This window comes from Sturnira hondurensis, unplaced genomic scaffold (assembly GCF_014824575.4).
Source record: "Sturnira hondurensis isolate 20B ecotype Veracruz unplaced genomic scaffold, ASM1482457v3 Scaffold0017436, whole genome shotgun sequence".
Classification (NCBI taxonomy): domain Eukaryota; kingdom Metazoa; phylum Chordata; class Mammalia; order Chiroptera; family Phyllostomidae; genus Sturnira; species Sturnira hondurensis.
Genome location: NW_028090067.1, coordinates 10,887,198 through 10,901,442, shown reverse-complemented (window position 1 = coordinate 10,901,442; position 14,245 = coordinate 10,887,198). Strand labels below are relative to the sequence as shown.

The 14,245-nt window shown below is 42.9% G+C and overlaps 1 protein-coding gene across 1 annotated transcript; it reads right to left on the bottom strand.

The window, feature by feature from the left end:
* Positions 1-5,023: 5,023 nt before the first annotated feature.
* Positions 5,024-12,544, bottom strand: NOPCHAP1 (NOP protein chaperone 1). Its single transcript, XM_037068218.1, has 4 exons — positions 12,373-12,544; positions 10,839-10,925; positions 7,170-7,306; positions 5,024-5,492 (listed from the first exon to the last, which is right to left on the bottom strand). The coding sequence occupies exons 1-4, from the start codon at positions 12,485-12,487 to the stop codon at positions 5,295-5,297; spliced, it is 537 nt and encodes a 178-aa protein (XP_036924113.1). The 5' UTR covers positions 12,488-12,544; the 3' UTR covers positions 5,024-5,294.
* Positions 12,545-14,245: the final 1,701 nt, after the last annotated feature.

Genomic DNA, 14,245 nt, shown 5'->3' with positions numbered 1-14,245 from the left:
TCCTCACTCAACTGGGGAGGTGTGGCCCCATCCGCAGTTTTACATTCCTTTTAATTCCGCCTCCCCTCCCCTCTGCTACAGCTTCCAGCTTTGGCTCAAACACCCTCCCTGACCTTTCTACCCCCAACGTGGGCCAAGTGTCTCCTCGGAGCTCCCACCTGTCTGGACCATAGTGTTCACCACTTGGCGCTAAAGTTATTTGCCTTCCTAACCCGATAGGAGTGCCAATCCTCACTCCGGGATCAGCATTCTGTCCGTAGTAACAACCGAGGTCGTTTGCTGGTGGTCGCCTGTGTGCTAGACCAGCGTTCTTAAATGTTATCTCATTTAATATGCACGACATCTGAAAAAATGAATAAACCGAGGTGCTCGTCTTACTACCTCCACTTCTACCAAGCCATTATTGTCTCTTATCTTATTGCTGGTCTCACATCTAGTCTTCCTGATTCCTCCCTGTGGTTCTGCTCAAAGCTCCAGTCAGGGGGTGACACGCTTTTGCTTTAAATCTTCCCATGGCCTGCATTTTGCTTAGAATGAAGGCCAGTGTACTTCCCGTGACCAGTGAGTGAAGTCTTACTGGTCTTGCTCCCAGCTACCTCTGACCTCGTCTCTTCTTCCACTTCCCTCTCACTGTCTAGCCACCCAGGTTGCCTCCATGTTCCTCAAACACACCAGGCACACTCCTACCTCAGGGCCTTTGCACTTACTGCTTCTGCTTCCCAGAACATTTAACAAGTAGCTCTCTAGGGGAAACATTCACAGTATTTGCTGATTTCCGTGTACAAGTGCTCTCATCAAGGCCGCTTTCAACTGACCAATTTGATCTCGCCGAACACAAAGCTGGGAGGAGGTTTGAACAATCAGAACGAGTCCAAGGTGGGCCAGCATGCCGCTGCCTCTTCCTGGAACTCTATTCCCGAACACCTCCTCCAGGCTGGCTGATTACTCTCCTCAAATAGCATGTTAGTAGGGATACATTCTCCGACTACTCTTTCTAGAACCTAAGTACCCACATTCACGCTCCATCTGCCTGTTGTTTATTCTCCTCATCCTGCATTATTTTCGGAGCATTTATCCCAACCCGGCATATGTGTATTTATCATCAATCTCTCCCTTCTAGAACGTAGGTTTCATGAACAGGTGCCTCTTTTGTTCCGTGTTCTACCCCCAGTGCCTCACATGTAGGTGGAGCTCAACAAATATTTGCTTTCAGGTGAGAGACGTTAAGTTACCCACCCACAGTACAGAGCTTTTAAGTGGCAGAACAGGCTTTCCAACAGTGGAGCTGGGGGTCTGAACCAAGCTGACACGGCTTTTAGTGCCGATGCCTAAATCGGGGCCTGGGGAGAGAAGGGTGGATGCACACACTAAACGTACGTCACACTAAAGAAGTAAGCAGCCTGGACGTTATCTGTGGAGGTGGGTAGAGGCAGGGTGAGGAACCAAGTCTGGTTCCCCCACACCGCCCCTCCGAGAAAACAGTAACTGTTAAGGGAAAGCTGGACTAGAAGGTTATCAGATACAAGACATGATGGAGAGGGTGCATTATTACTATTACTACTACTTTGCAAATAATACCCGTGAATTTTTAAATGATTAAATAACACCTAATAGTGTGAAAGCACATAAAGCAGGGAGGTAAGACTCAACCATAAATTCTCCGCACAGAAATAACCATAGATGTTATGTGAGAATGTCATAGACTTTTTCTATGGCCATGCTTTTTTATATAATCAGTGTGACTGTGTTACCTGCTTTTTCCATGAACAGTCTATAAGCATCTTCCTGTCAATAAACATTCCTCTGCACATGCTCAGTGGCTTTAATTCAACTCGCTCTCTCTAGTTGGATATTTGGGTTTGCTTTTTTACTACTTTAAACATTGCAATAAATCTTACAGAAATTTTATGAACAAAGCCATACTTACGTAATTGGGTAAATTCCTAGAAGTGGAATTCCTGAGTTAAAGGATGTAGGAATCTTACAGATTTTCCTGTTTTTTCCACCATTGTGTATTAGTCTTTGTGTATTATTCTTATAGCATCATAATACCTCACCTTTACTGAACGCTGTTCTCAGCACGTGATATGCCATTAACTCAATCTTACCAAACTCCACAAAGGAGCCCTGGCTGGTATGGCTCAGTGGATTGAGCACCGGCCTGCAAACTGAAAGGTTGTCTGTTCGATTCCCAGTCAGGGCACATGCCTGGGTTGCCAGCTGGTCCCTGGTTGGGGTTGTGCAAGAGGTAGCTGATTTTCTTTTGAAAAGTCAAAAGAACCTAGGACTTGGTTGTCACCAAGTATATACCAACACATTTATATATAAATGTATATACCAACACTTGCTTATTGCAAAGCCTTAGGAATCTGCTTAGTTATCTCCATGCTAATTTTCTCTGTGGAATGGGTGTATCTCATAAGGTGGTGGTCTTTTTTTCAATAATGAAATTTGTTGTAATGAGATAAGAAATTCAGCAACAGTTCAAGCTACAGTTACGCATGCAGTGACTCGATGATGCTCTTTCTTCTCTCTGTATCCTGTGCTGCCTCACCTCCAGGAGTTGGCTCCATTTATGGCCGCCAGATCGGAGCCCCAGGAATCATATTCGGTAATATGGTTATTTAGTCCCTTCTCCAAAAAGGAGCCATCTCTTTATGTGCCTCCTCTTGAAGAATGAGAAATACTTTCCCTTCCCAAGCCACTAATAAGACTTTGCTCGCATCTTATTGGGAAGGTTCATGTCCCACGCCTGTTCCCAAACCAATCACTGCCAAGGGTTTTCCATGAATGGATGGTGGTGAGTCAACCACATAGATTCCAACGTTAAACTTTTGGGAAAAGTTTACCAATCATATTTACTCCCCCCGCCTTTTTAAGACTGTAAACTACTGATGTTTAAAATGAACTACTTTATTGACACCAAAAGAAAAAACTAGTTTATTGACTATTTATTGTACATTTCAACCAAGGGAAAGGCACTGTGTAAATATACATACACCAGGCACTGAGGGAAGTACAAATGGAAGTAAGACAACCTTTTTCTTGTCTTTCCTACTACAACAGTGGGCACAGGCACAAGAACACAACTACAAACAACCCTGCAAGGCATTGCCGTGTGTGTGTGCGCATATCTGATGCGTAATTAAAGTACTACGAGAACAGATGGCAGATTCCTTCAGAATGAAATTTTGCTTCAATGACCATCACACCTAATTCTCTGATTTATGGCTATCACAGAGCCGTAGACGACATAATAACCCACAAGTCTGAAGAGAACAGCTCGTCAGCCTTAGCGGGAACAGAACCGTCCTCCGAACGGCTGCCACCCTCTCACCTAAGCATCAGGCCGACAAAGCACAGGGCTGGACCAACCGAAGCACCGTGGCGACTTACTTTCCAACAGACTGCAAGGCAAACTGCTTATAAACAAAGCGGCTGTTAAATTAAGGTATGACATACGTAAGTGCACAAACGTTCGGTGGACCACTCGGTGGATTTCTATGGGCGTGTGAATGGCGGTAACCCAGATGGAAAACACTCAGAGTGGCGCGGACACTCAGAAAGGCGCAGCAGTCCCATCTGCCAAGGTGACAGGTGAAAAACCACCGTATTCGTATTCTGCCGTGTGTAATGTGCACCCATGTTTTTGGACCTAAGTTTTAAGGAGAAACCTTTCGTTTTAATTTTTTAATTCAATTTTTAATTTGTTTATATTTAGAAACAAAACCAATTACTGTATTCCAGGGTATTATTTTGGACATGGATATATTCTTGCCTCCTAGAGGCAATACACTTTTAATGCCTAAGTGTAAGTTAAAGAATTAAAAACATTTATACACATATGGAATCAGTACTGCCCGTAATGCACATCCTTGTTTTTCCCTCAAAAAATATGGGCAAAGAAGTGTGCATCACACATGGCAAAATATGGTACAACCTTGGTTTCATTTGTATTTCTTTGATAAATGGAGCTGAACAATTTTTTTGTTACTTGTTCATGTCCTGTGGTATTTTCACTATTGAAATATTTCACTATTGAGGAGGACTAGGGAAAGTAGTTAAAATAAAGCCTTAGAACATTAGGGGCCAAAATTCCATCAGCAACCTACGCACACACAGTCCTTTAAACCCTCAGGTTCACACCCCGAGCCGAGCCAGCCCTATGGCAGATGAGACCTGAAACAGTTTAATAAGGTTGACAATGAGGTGGGAAGTCGACTCCAGCGTAGGACCATTTTTACCTTTTAATGGAAAAACTGCTATTACCTTTTCATGTTCTGTGCCCTATTTTTCCTCTGGTGTCCCTATTTCCTACATTTGACAGGTTTCAAACTGTGGGCAACTGTGTACAATAGTTCTAGTCACTGAGGAAAAAAAATTGCTTTATAAAAAAAGAAAACAAAAAAGCTTTCCAAACCAGTAAATTCTATATCCATTGAGTGGCTAGAGTTACCAAGAGTAATTAAAACCAAGGAGAACCAGTTTTCCAGCTCATACTGGAAAAGAATGTATTTTTTAAATGAAAGGACATATGCCTGAGGGTAGCTAAATCTAAATAATTCTTTCTATTGTAAAAGAGCTATCTTAAAAATTCTGCTCTCACTAAACCCACTTTGATGCTAACAAACAAATTTGAAGTTATAATAACAAAAAAAACCCACATAGGTTGTTTTATCTGAGATGGTAATTTAAAATAAAAATGAACAGGTGATTTGTATTTTTACTTTAAAATGAGTGTGAGTCCTGGCTGGTATAGTTCAGTTGGTTACAGCATCATCCAGTAAACCAAAAGGTTGCGGGTTCGATTCCCACTCAGGGCATATACACAGGTTGCAGGTTTGATCTCCACTCAGGGCACATACAGGAGGCAACCCATTGATGTTTCTCATGGGGATATTTCTTCCCCCTATCACCTCCCTGCTCTTCCTCCTTCTCTAAAAAGTAATGAAAAAAAATGCCCTGGGTAAAGATTAAAAAATCAGTCAGTCTGATATGTCTGAAGCCTATGCTGAAGAAAAAAGATGCCAACAAATTCACTCATCACCAAAAATGGAGTTGAGCTTTCTAAACCAAGTCTCTTCAGCATGAGATCAAGGACCATCTGCTCTCAGAAGATCCCCAAATGTACCTATTCCAACTCTTTATAAGTCAGCCTCTGTTTTCCCAAGAACCAAAGCACATCCGACATCACACGAGAGCACCAAACACCTGAAATGCAAAACCACCAGCGAGCCACATTCTTCTCCTCAGAATTAGAAGGCACAGATCACCTGTTTCTGACATCATTTACTTCACTCTTTCTTTCTCTTACTGGCAGGACTGTCCAAAACCTCTATCTTGCCTTTCCCATCTTCCGAGTGAGGAAGCTTCATGTTATCTATGGTGACTTCAGAGGAGGTGCTGGCATCTTCATCCTCAGATTCTGAGCTGTCCTCTGAACTGGCCTCTTTTTCTGAATCAGACTGATGCATCTCAAACAAGGCCACATCCTGCGAAACACACCAGGTGGGAAATTGACTTCAGAGCAGTTCCCTAAAAAGTCGCAACAAAACACTGGGAACGACCAACATTTAGCACAATATTGAGGCACAAAGGGCATGTTTTTAATACAATATGGCACTTTTATTCCTTTAGTTGTCAGAGTCCACCATAATAACTTATGTTTAAGTCTAAACAGACCCCCATCACCCAGCTGTGTATGTCCCGAATACATTCTCATTCAGCAACTATTAGCATGAGCCAGGTACCACACTAGGCACTAGAGACCCAACAACAGTAACAACAAAATCCCTGCCTTAGTGGAAGTTGTGTTTTTAAGCAGAGGTTGGAGGCCTACTGGCCAAACCCAGCCTGCTTACCTGTCTTGGTTTAGGTCATGAGCTAAGAATGATTTTTATATTTTTAAGTGGTAGGTAAAAAAATCAAAAGAACAACAATATTTCATGAAACATGAACACTACATGAAATTCCAATTTCAGTATCCATGAGGAAAGTTAATACGACCTGTCTATTCACGCTGCAAGGGCAGAGGTGGGCCGTGGGGACAGGACAGGACAGCACCGCCCATGAGGCTGGCAGGATTCACTAACCGGCCCCTTACAGAAATGTTTGCTGGCCTCCGTTCCAGTTGGGAAAGAAAGACAATACTAAACAACTGCATATTCGGCATGGCGTAGGCTAGAAAAATAAAGAAAAATAAAGCAGGATAAGGTAATAATAAGGTCGCTGGGGAAGGCCTCTGAAGTAGGTGACAATTGCTAAGAGACAAAGCCAGCCAAGTAGCAGAAATCGGGAAGGAGCATTCTATAAGGAAGGGAAAGGCCCGGAGTAAGGGGTCGAAACTGGAGTTCAGACAATGCGAGGACCGGACAAGGTCAGCTAGAGCTGGAGGCAGGACCACACAGGCCCCAGGAAGACTCTGACTTTATTAGCAACGGTCTGGGAAGCCCCCTGGCCCCGAAACTGTGGGTCACACACAGCGTGAAGAACAGACTCCAGGGAAGAAAGGGAGGAGGCGAGGAGGCCTGTTAGAAAATTACTGCAACAGTCCAAAAGGGAGACTGTAATTATCAGGACCAGGCTGGCAGGAGTGGAATCCACGCAAAGTGGTTAGATTTGGTAGATATTCTGCAGGCAGAGCTGACCAGACTTGCTGGTGAATTAGATGTTATTACTAACAATGGCGTCAGCTCTGTCCAGACACACTGTTATAAAGAGAATTCCAGTGTACAAATATCACATGCACCCAAATCGAGACCCTTTTCACATGTGGCTTATGTAATATATTCTGCTAAACACATTCATGTTTGCATTCTCAAAATATCAGACCATATTACCTCTCTGGGCCCTGGATGGGAAAAAAGCCAAAATCCAGTTAGGACATTTACTGAATTAATGCTTCAAGATAACAAATGCAACAACTGACTCAGAAAAGCCCGGCCTGTGACTCTGCATTACTCAACCCCTAAACTTCACCCAGGGAAGCTTACGGACCTATAAGATCCTTAACCGTAAAATGACCAAGTACCTAAGCAGGACTGGAAACATGAGCTGACTTTCCGGGAAGAAAAATAACTGTGGAATTAAAATGGGGAAGTTCTTTCTCTTTTTAGCTAATAAGGCACACTGGTAATTTACTACATGAAAGGACAATGAAGCATAGTTACCATTTGTATGACTTTTTCAGGCGTCTCATCAATATTTTCAATATTGAAATGACCAGGTGGTGCAGCTGCCATTTCTTTTCTTAGCTTGTCATTCGCCTGAGCCATCTGTGGGAGAAAGGTCTGTACTTGGTCCAACACTAAGGAGAGAAAATGTAGTTTATCCAGATTTACGTTAGTATTTGGCCAGTGTTCAGATTTTATTTTTTATTATATATATTTTTAAATTTTATGTATTGATTTGAGAGGAAGAAAGCAATATCAATTTGTTGTTCCACTTATTTATGCATTCACCGGCTGCTTCTTGTAAGTGCCCTGACGCTGACCAGAGATCAACCCCACAACCTTTGAGTGCATGGGATGACGTTCTAACCAACAGAGCCGCCCAGCCCAGGCCTCAGTTTCCTCTCATACTCCGTCACTCTTAGTCACTCCCAGGTGTGCCTCACCCTGGGTGTGCCTACGAGCTCCACGACCTTGGCCACCACGAGTTGTTTCAGTGGCATACACAGTGACACTGTGATCTATCTATCCAGACCAATAAGAGATCACCCTGAGACACGGTCTGATCTGTTGAGGAAGAAGATCTTTCTGAGAGAGTGAGTGGCTGAATCTAAGGCTGGAGCTGCTGACAAACCGGCCAGCTTGCCAGAGGGAGGGAAGAGCCTGCTCCAGACTAAGCCAATGGCTAGGAGAGAAGAGTTAAGAGATGCAGAGCAGCAGCCCGCTGACGGCAGCGAGCACCAGGGTGCAGGTGTACCAGAAATCACTGTTTTTTTTCCCCAACAAAATGACTCATAACACCCTGGCTGGTGTGGCTTAGTGGACTAGAGTGCAGACCTGCGAATCAGAGGGTCTCCAGTTCGATTCCCAGTCTAGTGGGCACGTGAGAGGCAACCACACATTGATGTTTCTCTCCCTCTCTTCCCCCTCTTCCCCTCTCTAAAAATATATCAAATCTTCTTTTAAAAAAATGACTCAATCTGTTGAGGTGTTGCTTCCCAGCAGTTATCAGTTTGGCTCAAATTAACTCATATTCTCAAAAAAAAAAGACTCATAACTAACACATTTCATTTAACCACTTGAAACCTCAGTTTATTCATCTGTAAAACAGGCTCATATCTGCCAGGCACGGTGCTATGAGCAGGGGAGTCAACAAATATGGGATAGTAGTTCATTTCTCTTTCAAAAGACATTTGGCACATAACCAGCTCTCAAAACATCAAGTCGCTGGTAGAGCCACACAACAGGTGACTAACTGTCCAGAGTATGAAAGACAGGAAAATGGTGATAAAGGTCAAGAAATGGCCTTCGACTGTAAAATGGGGCTGCTGGAAGAATCAAATGAGTCACATACGTACCAGGCACCACACCATGTCAGGTGCATACTAAATAGTGAATAATCGTGATCTCTCATGGCCCTTCAGATCACAGACAGAGTAATAAAAATACATTATGTCTCTGCATATTTCCATCTATTACCTCAGATCAAGAATGAGGCCACATTTGGTTCTGCTTTGATTTTTAACTAAGGGATCACATAGAGCAAAACAAGGACCTATATGTGGGGTATGACCCAAAATTCTGAGAAGCCAAATATTTATTTCTAGGGTACTCTAGTCCAGTACACGCTGAACCCTTGAAACTAATCCAGTTGTAGTTCTTCTAAACAGAATAAAACAAAATCCAGCACACAACACATCAAATCCAAAATATACAACATCCAATAAAAATTACCAAGCATGCAAACAAGCAGGAACATAACTATAAAGAGTAGGGGGAAAAAAAACAAGAGAAAGAGATCCAGAAATGACACATGACAGATTAAGCAATAAGAATGTTAAGACAGCTATTATAAACACTCCACATAGTCAAACAAGCACAGAAAAGCATGAACACAATATGGAAAGAAATGAAAGCTATAAATAAAAGACTCAAACTAGACTTCTAGAGATACGAACTACAACATCTGACAAATTGGATGGGATTTAACAGCAGATTAGACAATGGAGAGGAAAAGGTTAGTGAACTTGAGGACGCAGCAATAGAAACTACCCAAAAAGAAACACACAAAAATGAAACTAAAAGCCAAACCAAACCAAGTAGCAGTGAAATGTGGGACAACTTCAAAAAGTAAAATTATGTGTAACTAAGTCCCTGCAGAAAGGTGAGAGAAAAGGGGGGACAACAAAATATCTGAAGAAAAACAATAACCAAAAATTCCCCAAATTTGACGAAAACTATACATCCACAGATTCAAGAAGTTCATCAAACCCCAAGTGCAAGAATCACAAAGAAAGCTACAAGACACTCCACAATAAAACTGTGAAAACCAGCAATAAAGAAGAAATCTACAAACAGCCAGAGGGGGGAAAATTTTATACTCAACAAAAATAACAACAGCTCTCTCAACAGAAACGATACAAGTCAAAAGACAGAAGAGCAATACCTTTAAAATACTGAAAATTAAAAAAAAATTGAAAACCTGTCAACCTAAAATCCTACATACATTGAAAACATCTTTCAAAGCCAAAAGCGAAATAAGTATTTTCTAACGTACAAAAGCCAGTGAACTTATCACCAGCAGGCCTACACTACAAGAAATGGTGTTTATCAGTAACATAAACAACTTGGTTGTTAAAATGAACTAACATTTGAACCGAAATTTCACCAAAACCATGTAAGCGGTGAAAAAGCACATGAAAGGTTCTTCAACATCACCCGCCATTAGGGAAAAACAAATTGAAATCACAATGGATACCGCTGCATCCACACTGGAACAGCTGAAGACAGACCATGCCGCGTGTAAGCAGAGGATGTGGGACAACCAAGACAACTGAACTCACACGGGGCTGGCTGGAATGCAAAACGGTACACCCAGCTTCAGAAAATAGTTCGGCAACTTCCTCTCTATAAAAAAAACACACTTTCCAGAATGACCTAACAATTCCATTCCTAGGTATGTACCCGCCTCCACCCACCACCGGCAAAACACCTGAGCGCACACAGAAACTTGTATCTGAACGGAGAGCCACAGGGCAGTCACTTTAGCTGCTGCAGATTTAGTATACGCTACAGTGAAGTTTCCCTTACAGAACACTCATGATTTCTTAATTTATAGGCACGGTAACCTTATGCATTGTTTACAATATAATCGTGTCCAATTTAATAGAATGTGGTGGTGTTTTCGCTCATGGTTCCGAGTGATGGTTGTTCTGTATTTTAGTTGTAATTTTGATGTAGTTGTGCAAAGAGGCAAGGCATGTCTGCCTGCACCGCCACCTTGACCAGAGGTTTGGTGGTGTTTTCTCATACATGTATATTAAATTTGGGTTCAGTAACTCCTAAAAAATTTCCTATAATTTGGGGCAGTATCGCTCTAAAACAATTTCCTACAGAGATTAACAATAATTAATTTTGATTTCTAAAAATTCATCCCACAAGGAGTTTATCTGGGAAAAGTTAGTCTTAGAGCAGAATACATAAGGAACCCTATCCAGGTGCACAGACTTCACACTGTAAATCCCAGTAAGACTTTCTCTGCCAGACTGTGGTTTAATACCTGACCATGAAGGCAGAGACAGTCCCATCCAATAACTTCTTAATCAGGTAGAATTTAACATTTGGAGAGGGTTCTTGAGAGAGAGGAAGAGATGGGGGAAGGGTACTTACGGGGACTCCTCTCTATCCGAACTGTTTGAAGAGTGGAATTCTTTCTGGAATTAGGCTTGGAGTTGATGAGCAATCTGTCCCATATACCTGAACACACAGACACACACGACACTCAATTTACTACAGCAGAAACAGGAGCCCATCAGCAAGCGTTCTGTGACCACTCTCAAGTCTTGACCACCCCACATCACCCAATATGCTTTTAAAAAGCGGAGCACCCCAAGTTTATTATAACATTTTAGTTCTTTAGGTACATCTATCTCCCCTTTCTTAAGCCTGTCTCATACATCCCCCTGTGTCACTGATGCTGAATAAGTGCACCCTTAAACTGCACCTTTCTGGGTGGATCAGAAATCCATCCGTGACAAAAGCAGGTGCAATGACAGAATGCAGGAAGTGGTACAGGGTATAACAATGAGTAAGTATAATGGTTAAGTGAAGCCAGAATCAGTTACTAGCTCTGTTATACTGGACAAATTGCCTAACCTCTTTGAGTATTCGTTTCTTCATTTGTAAAACACGCCTGCTCGATTAGTTCCCCTTCATTTAAAATGCCCAACCTAAATAAAACGCCTTTTGGAGAAACTGTGTCTCCCCACTTCATCTATTTAGTGTCGTCATTCACCACTCCTCGAATCAGTCCAACTCAAGGTTCTGCACCCTGTTTCTAATACCTGCAAAATCTCTTCACTCTGATACAAAAATCCTGTTCATCCACAAAGCAGAACCCCACAATGACTACTTTAGGCCTAGCAATTGGATTAATGGAAAGAGCTTGGACTCTAGAGACAAACTGGCTGGACTCAAATTCCAGTTTTGTTCCTTTCCAGCCACATGATCTCTGGCAAATCACTTATCTGCATGTTACACCACAACTCCGTTTCTTCGTCTATAAAATGGAGATAACAGAACCTTCTGCACAGGATTGTTCTGAAGATTAAATTCTCGCACAAATATTCGTAAGTACTATTACTTCCTTTTTCCCAGTATGAAAACTGGGGCGTTGAAAACGTAAGAAACTCCCCTAAAGTCCCACAGCCAATTACTCGTGGCGCTGGGATTCGAACTCATGATATTTCTTTTTCTATGACGGTGTCTGAAATTCCCGGTGGACTCCCTGAACCCGAGTCTCCCTCTACAAGAGGGCGGTCCTAAGGGCTGATTCTTTGAGAATGGAGGAGGCCACGGCGGGGTAATAGCTAACAGTTATCTGCTACGGGACCAGCCAACTGTTCGGACCCAGACGCCGACCCCTAAGGTCCTCCCCTTAGGGGAGAAGTCTTGCTGCACCGCTGGGCAGCCAGGGCGCTCAATAGCACGTGGAACGTGAAAACCTACCCCGGCCCCGCCGCCCGGCGCAGGCCCTCCAACCGCTTTCTACGTGACGGAGAGTACCCCAGAGCCCCGTGGTCACACTGGGGGCTCCACTCCGGGATGCCGGGCCCGGGCAGAAGACCTGCGGTCCGCCCGGCTGCTCCAGCTGCGTGCCCACGCAGCACGTGCGCGCCCCATGCCGCTGCCACCCGCCCGTCACCTCCGTGGCCGCCGTTCCCCGCCGTCAGCAACTCCTTGGACACCGAGACCCCAGAGCCATCCTTGGAGGACGAGGAAGAGGTCGGGCCGGACTGGATTTTGCCGTGGACCTCCATGCCGCTAGGTAGGCTTCAGAGCCGGCCACCCAGGCCCGGATGCAGGAAAGAGGCTGGGGCAGGGGTGGGGCCAGAACCTGGATTGGAGGAGAATGGGCGGTGGGCGGGGAAAGAGGCGGAGCACGAGCCGCCGCAGCTAGGGCGACACCTGGCTAATCCTTGAGGCCGTTACTAGCATGGGAAAAGGCAGGTTGCAACCCTTGAGGCCCTGTGATTGGGAGGCTCCTTGATTTCCTTTTTTTTTTTTAAGCTAAATAAATTCGGGTGTAAAGAGCGCACCACGGGACTGCCCTCCTCTTCGTTCTTAAAAAGTTATTTGTAATTGTAAAAAAACAAATTTCACCATCTTAACCATTAAGTGTGCAGTTCAGGAGCATTAGCTATCAATATATTCAAAGTGCTATGTAACAGACCTTTTGAATATTTTCATCTTGAAAATCTGAGAGGGGAGAAGGGTTTAAGGGGGACAAATGGTAATGGAAAAATACAAAAAAATAAATTTGAGAAATAAAAAAAGAGAGGAAAAAAGAAAGAGAAAAACGAAACTCTGTGTTACTGAGAGATGCCCTCACTGCACCTTGCCTTCAGCCCTGGCAACAGCCATTAGATTTCTCCTTCTATGAGTTTAACTACTTCAGTTACTTCATATAAGTAGAATCCCTTTTTGTGACTGACGTATTTCACTTAGTATAATGTCCTCATAATGTATCTGTATAATTGCATGTGACAGGATTCCCTTCATTTTAAGGCTGATGAATATTCCATTCTACACACATACCGTACCTTCTTTATCCATTCATCCCTTGATGGACATTTGGGTTGCTTCCTCATCTGGGCTTTGTCGATAATGCTGCAATAACAGGAGTGTGCATATGTATCTTTGAGGTCTTGTTTTCGGTTCTTTTGGATTTATACCCATAGTGTGAATATACATATTCACTGAATATATAATAACATATAGTATATAGTAATTCTGTTTTATACATAGTCATTATGTATTTCGCATATATAGGAATTCTACGTTTAATTTGTTTTATTCTATGTTTAATTTGTCCTGGTTTCCATTGCAGTTGCAGTATCTTATATTCCCACAGCAGTGCATATGGGTTTCAGTTTCTCCACACCCTCACCAGCACTTGATATTTCCTGTTCTTTCTTCCCATTTGTTCATTGGCCATCTGTATATCTACTTTGGAGAAACATGTATTTGAATCTGTTGCCTATTTTTTAGTCAAGTTGCTTTGTTGGTGTTGAGTTGTAGGAGTTAGTAACTTATATATTCTGTATATTAACCCCTTATCAGATACAAAAGGGGGGACCCACCAGAAAAACAGAATTTATTTATTAAAAAATTGTGTATTTCTTCAGTCACCTTCAAAGTATCCTCCATTTGATGCAATATCAAGACTTTTTTCCACTGCTCAAAACAGTTTTTGAACTTGTCAATTTTGATGGCTTTTTAGTGCTTCTGCTGGTTTTTTTTTTTTGGTTCACCTCTTCCACATCTGCAAAATGTTTCCCTTTGAGGACTTTTTTTCATGCAGGGAAACAAAAAAGTCACTTGGGGCAAAATCAGGTGAGTAGGGAAGGTGGGGCACAGGGGTCACACCGTTTTTGGTCAAAAACTGCTGAACACTCACTGTGGTGTGGACAGGTGGGCTTGTAAATCACCTGTCATAAAATGGGCAAACAGTTGAAAGAGTCTTCCAAAAAAAATTCACTATAGCTGAATGCAGCCTCTCACAACAATGCCAGCTG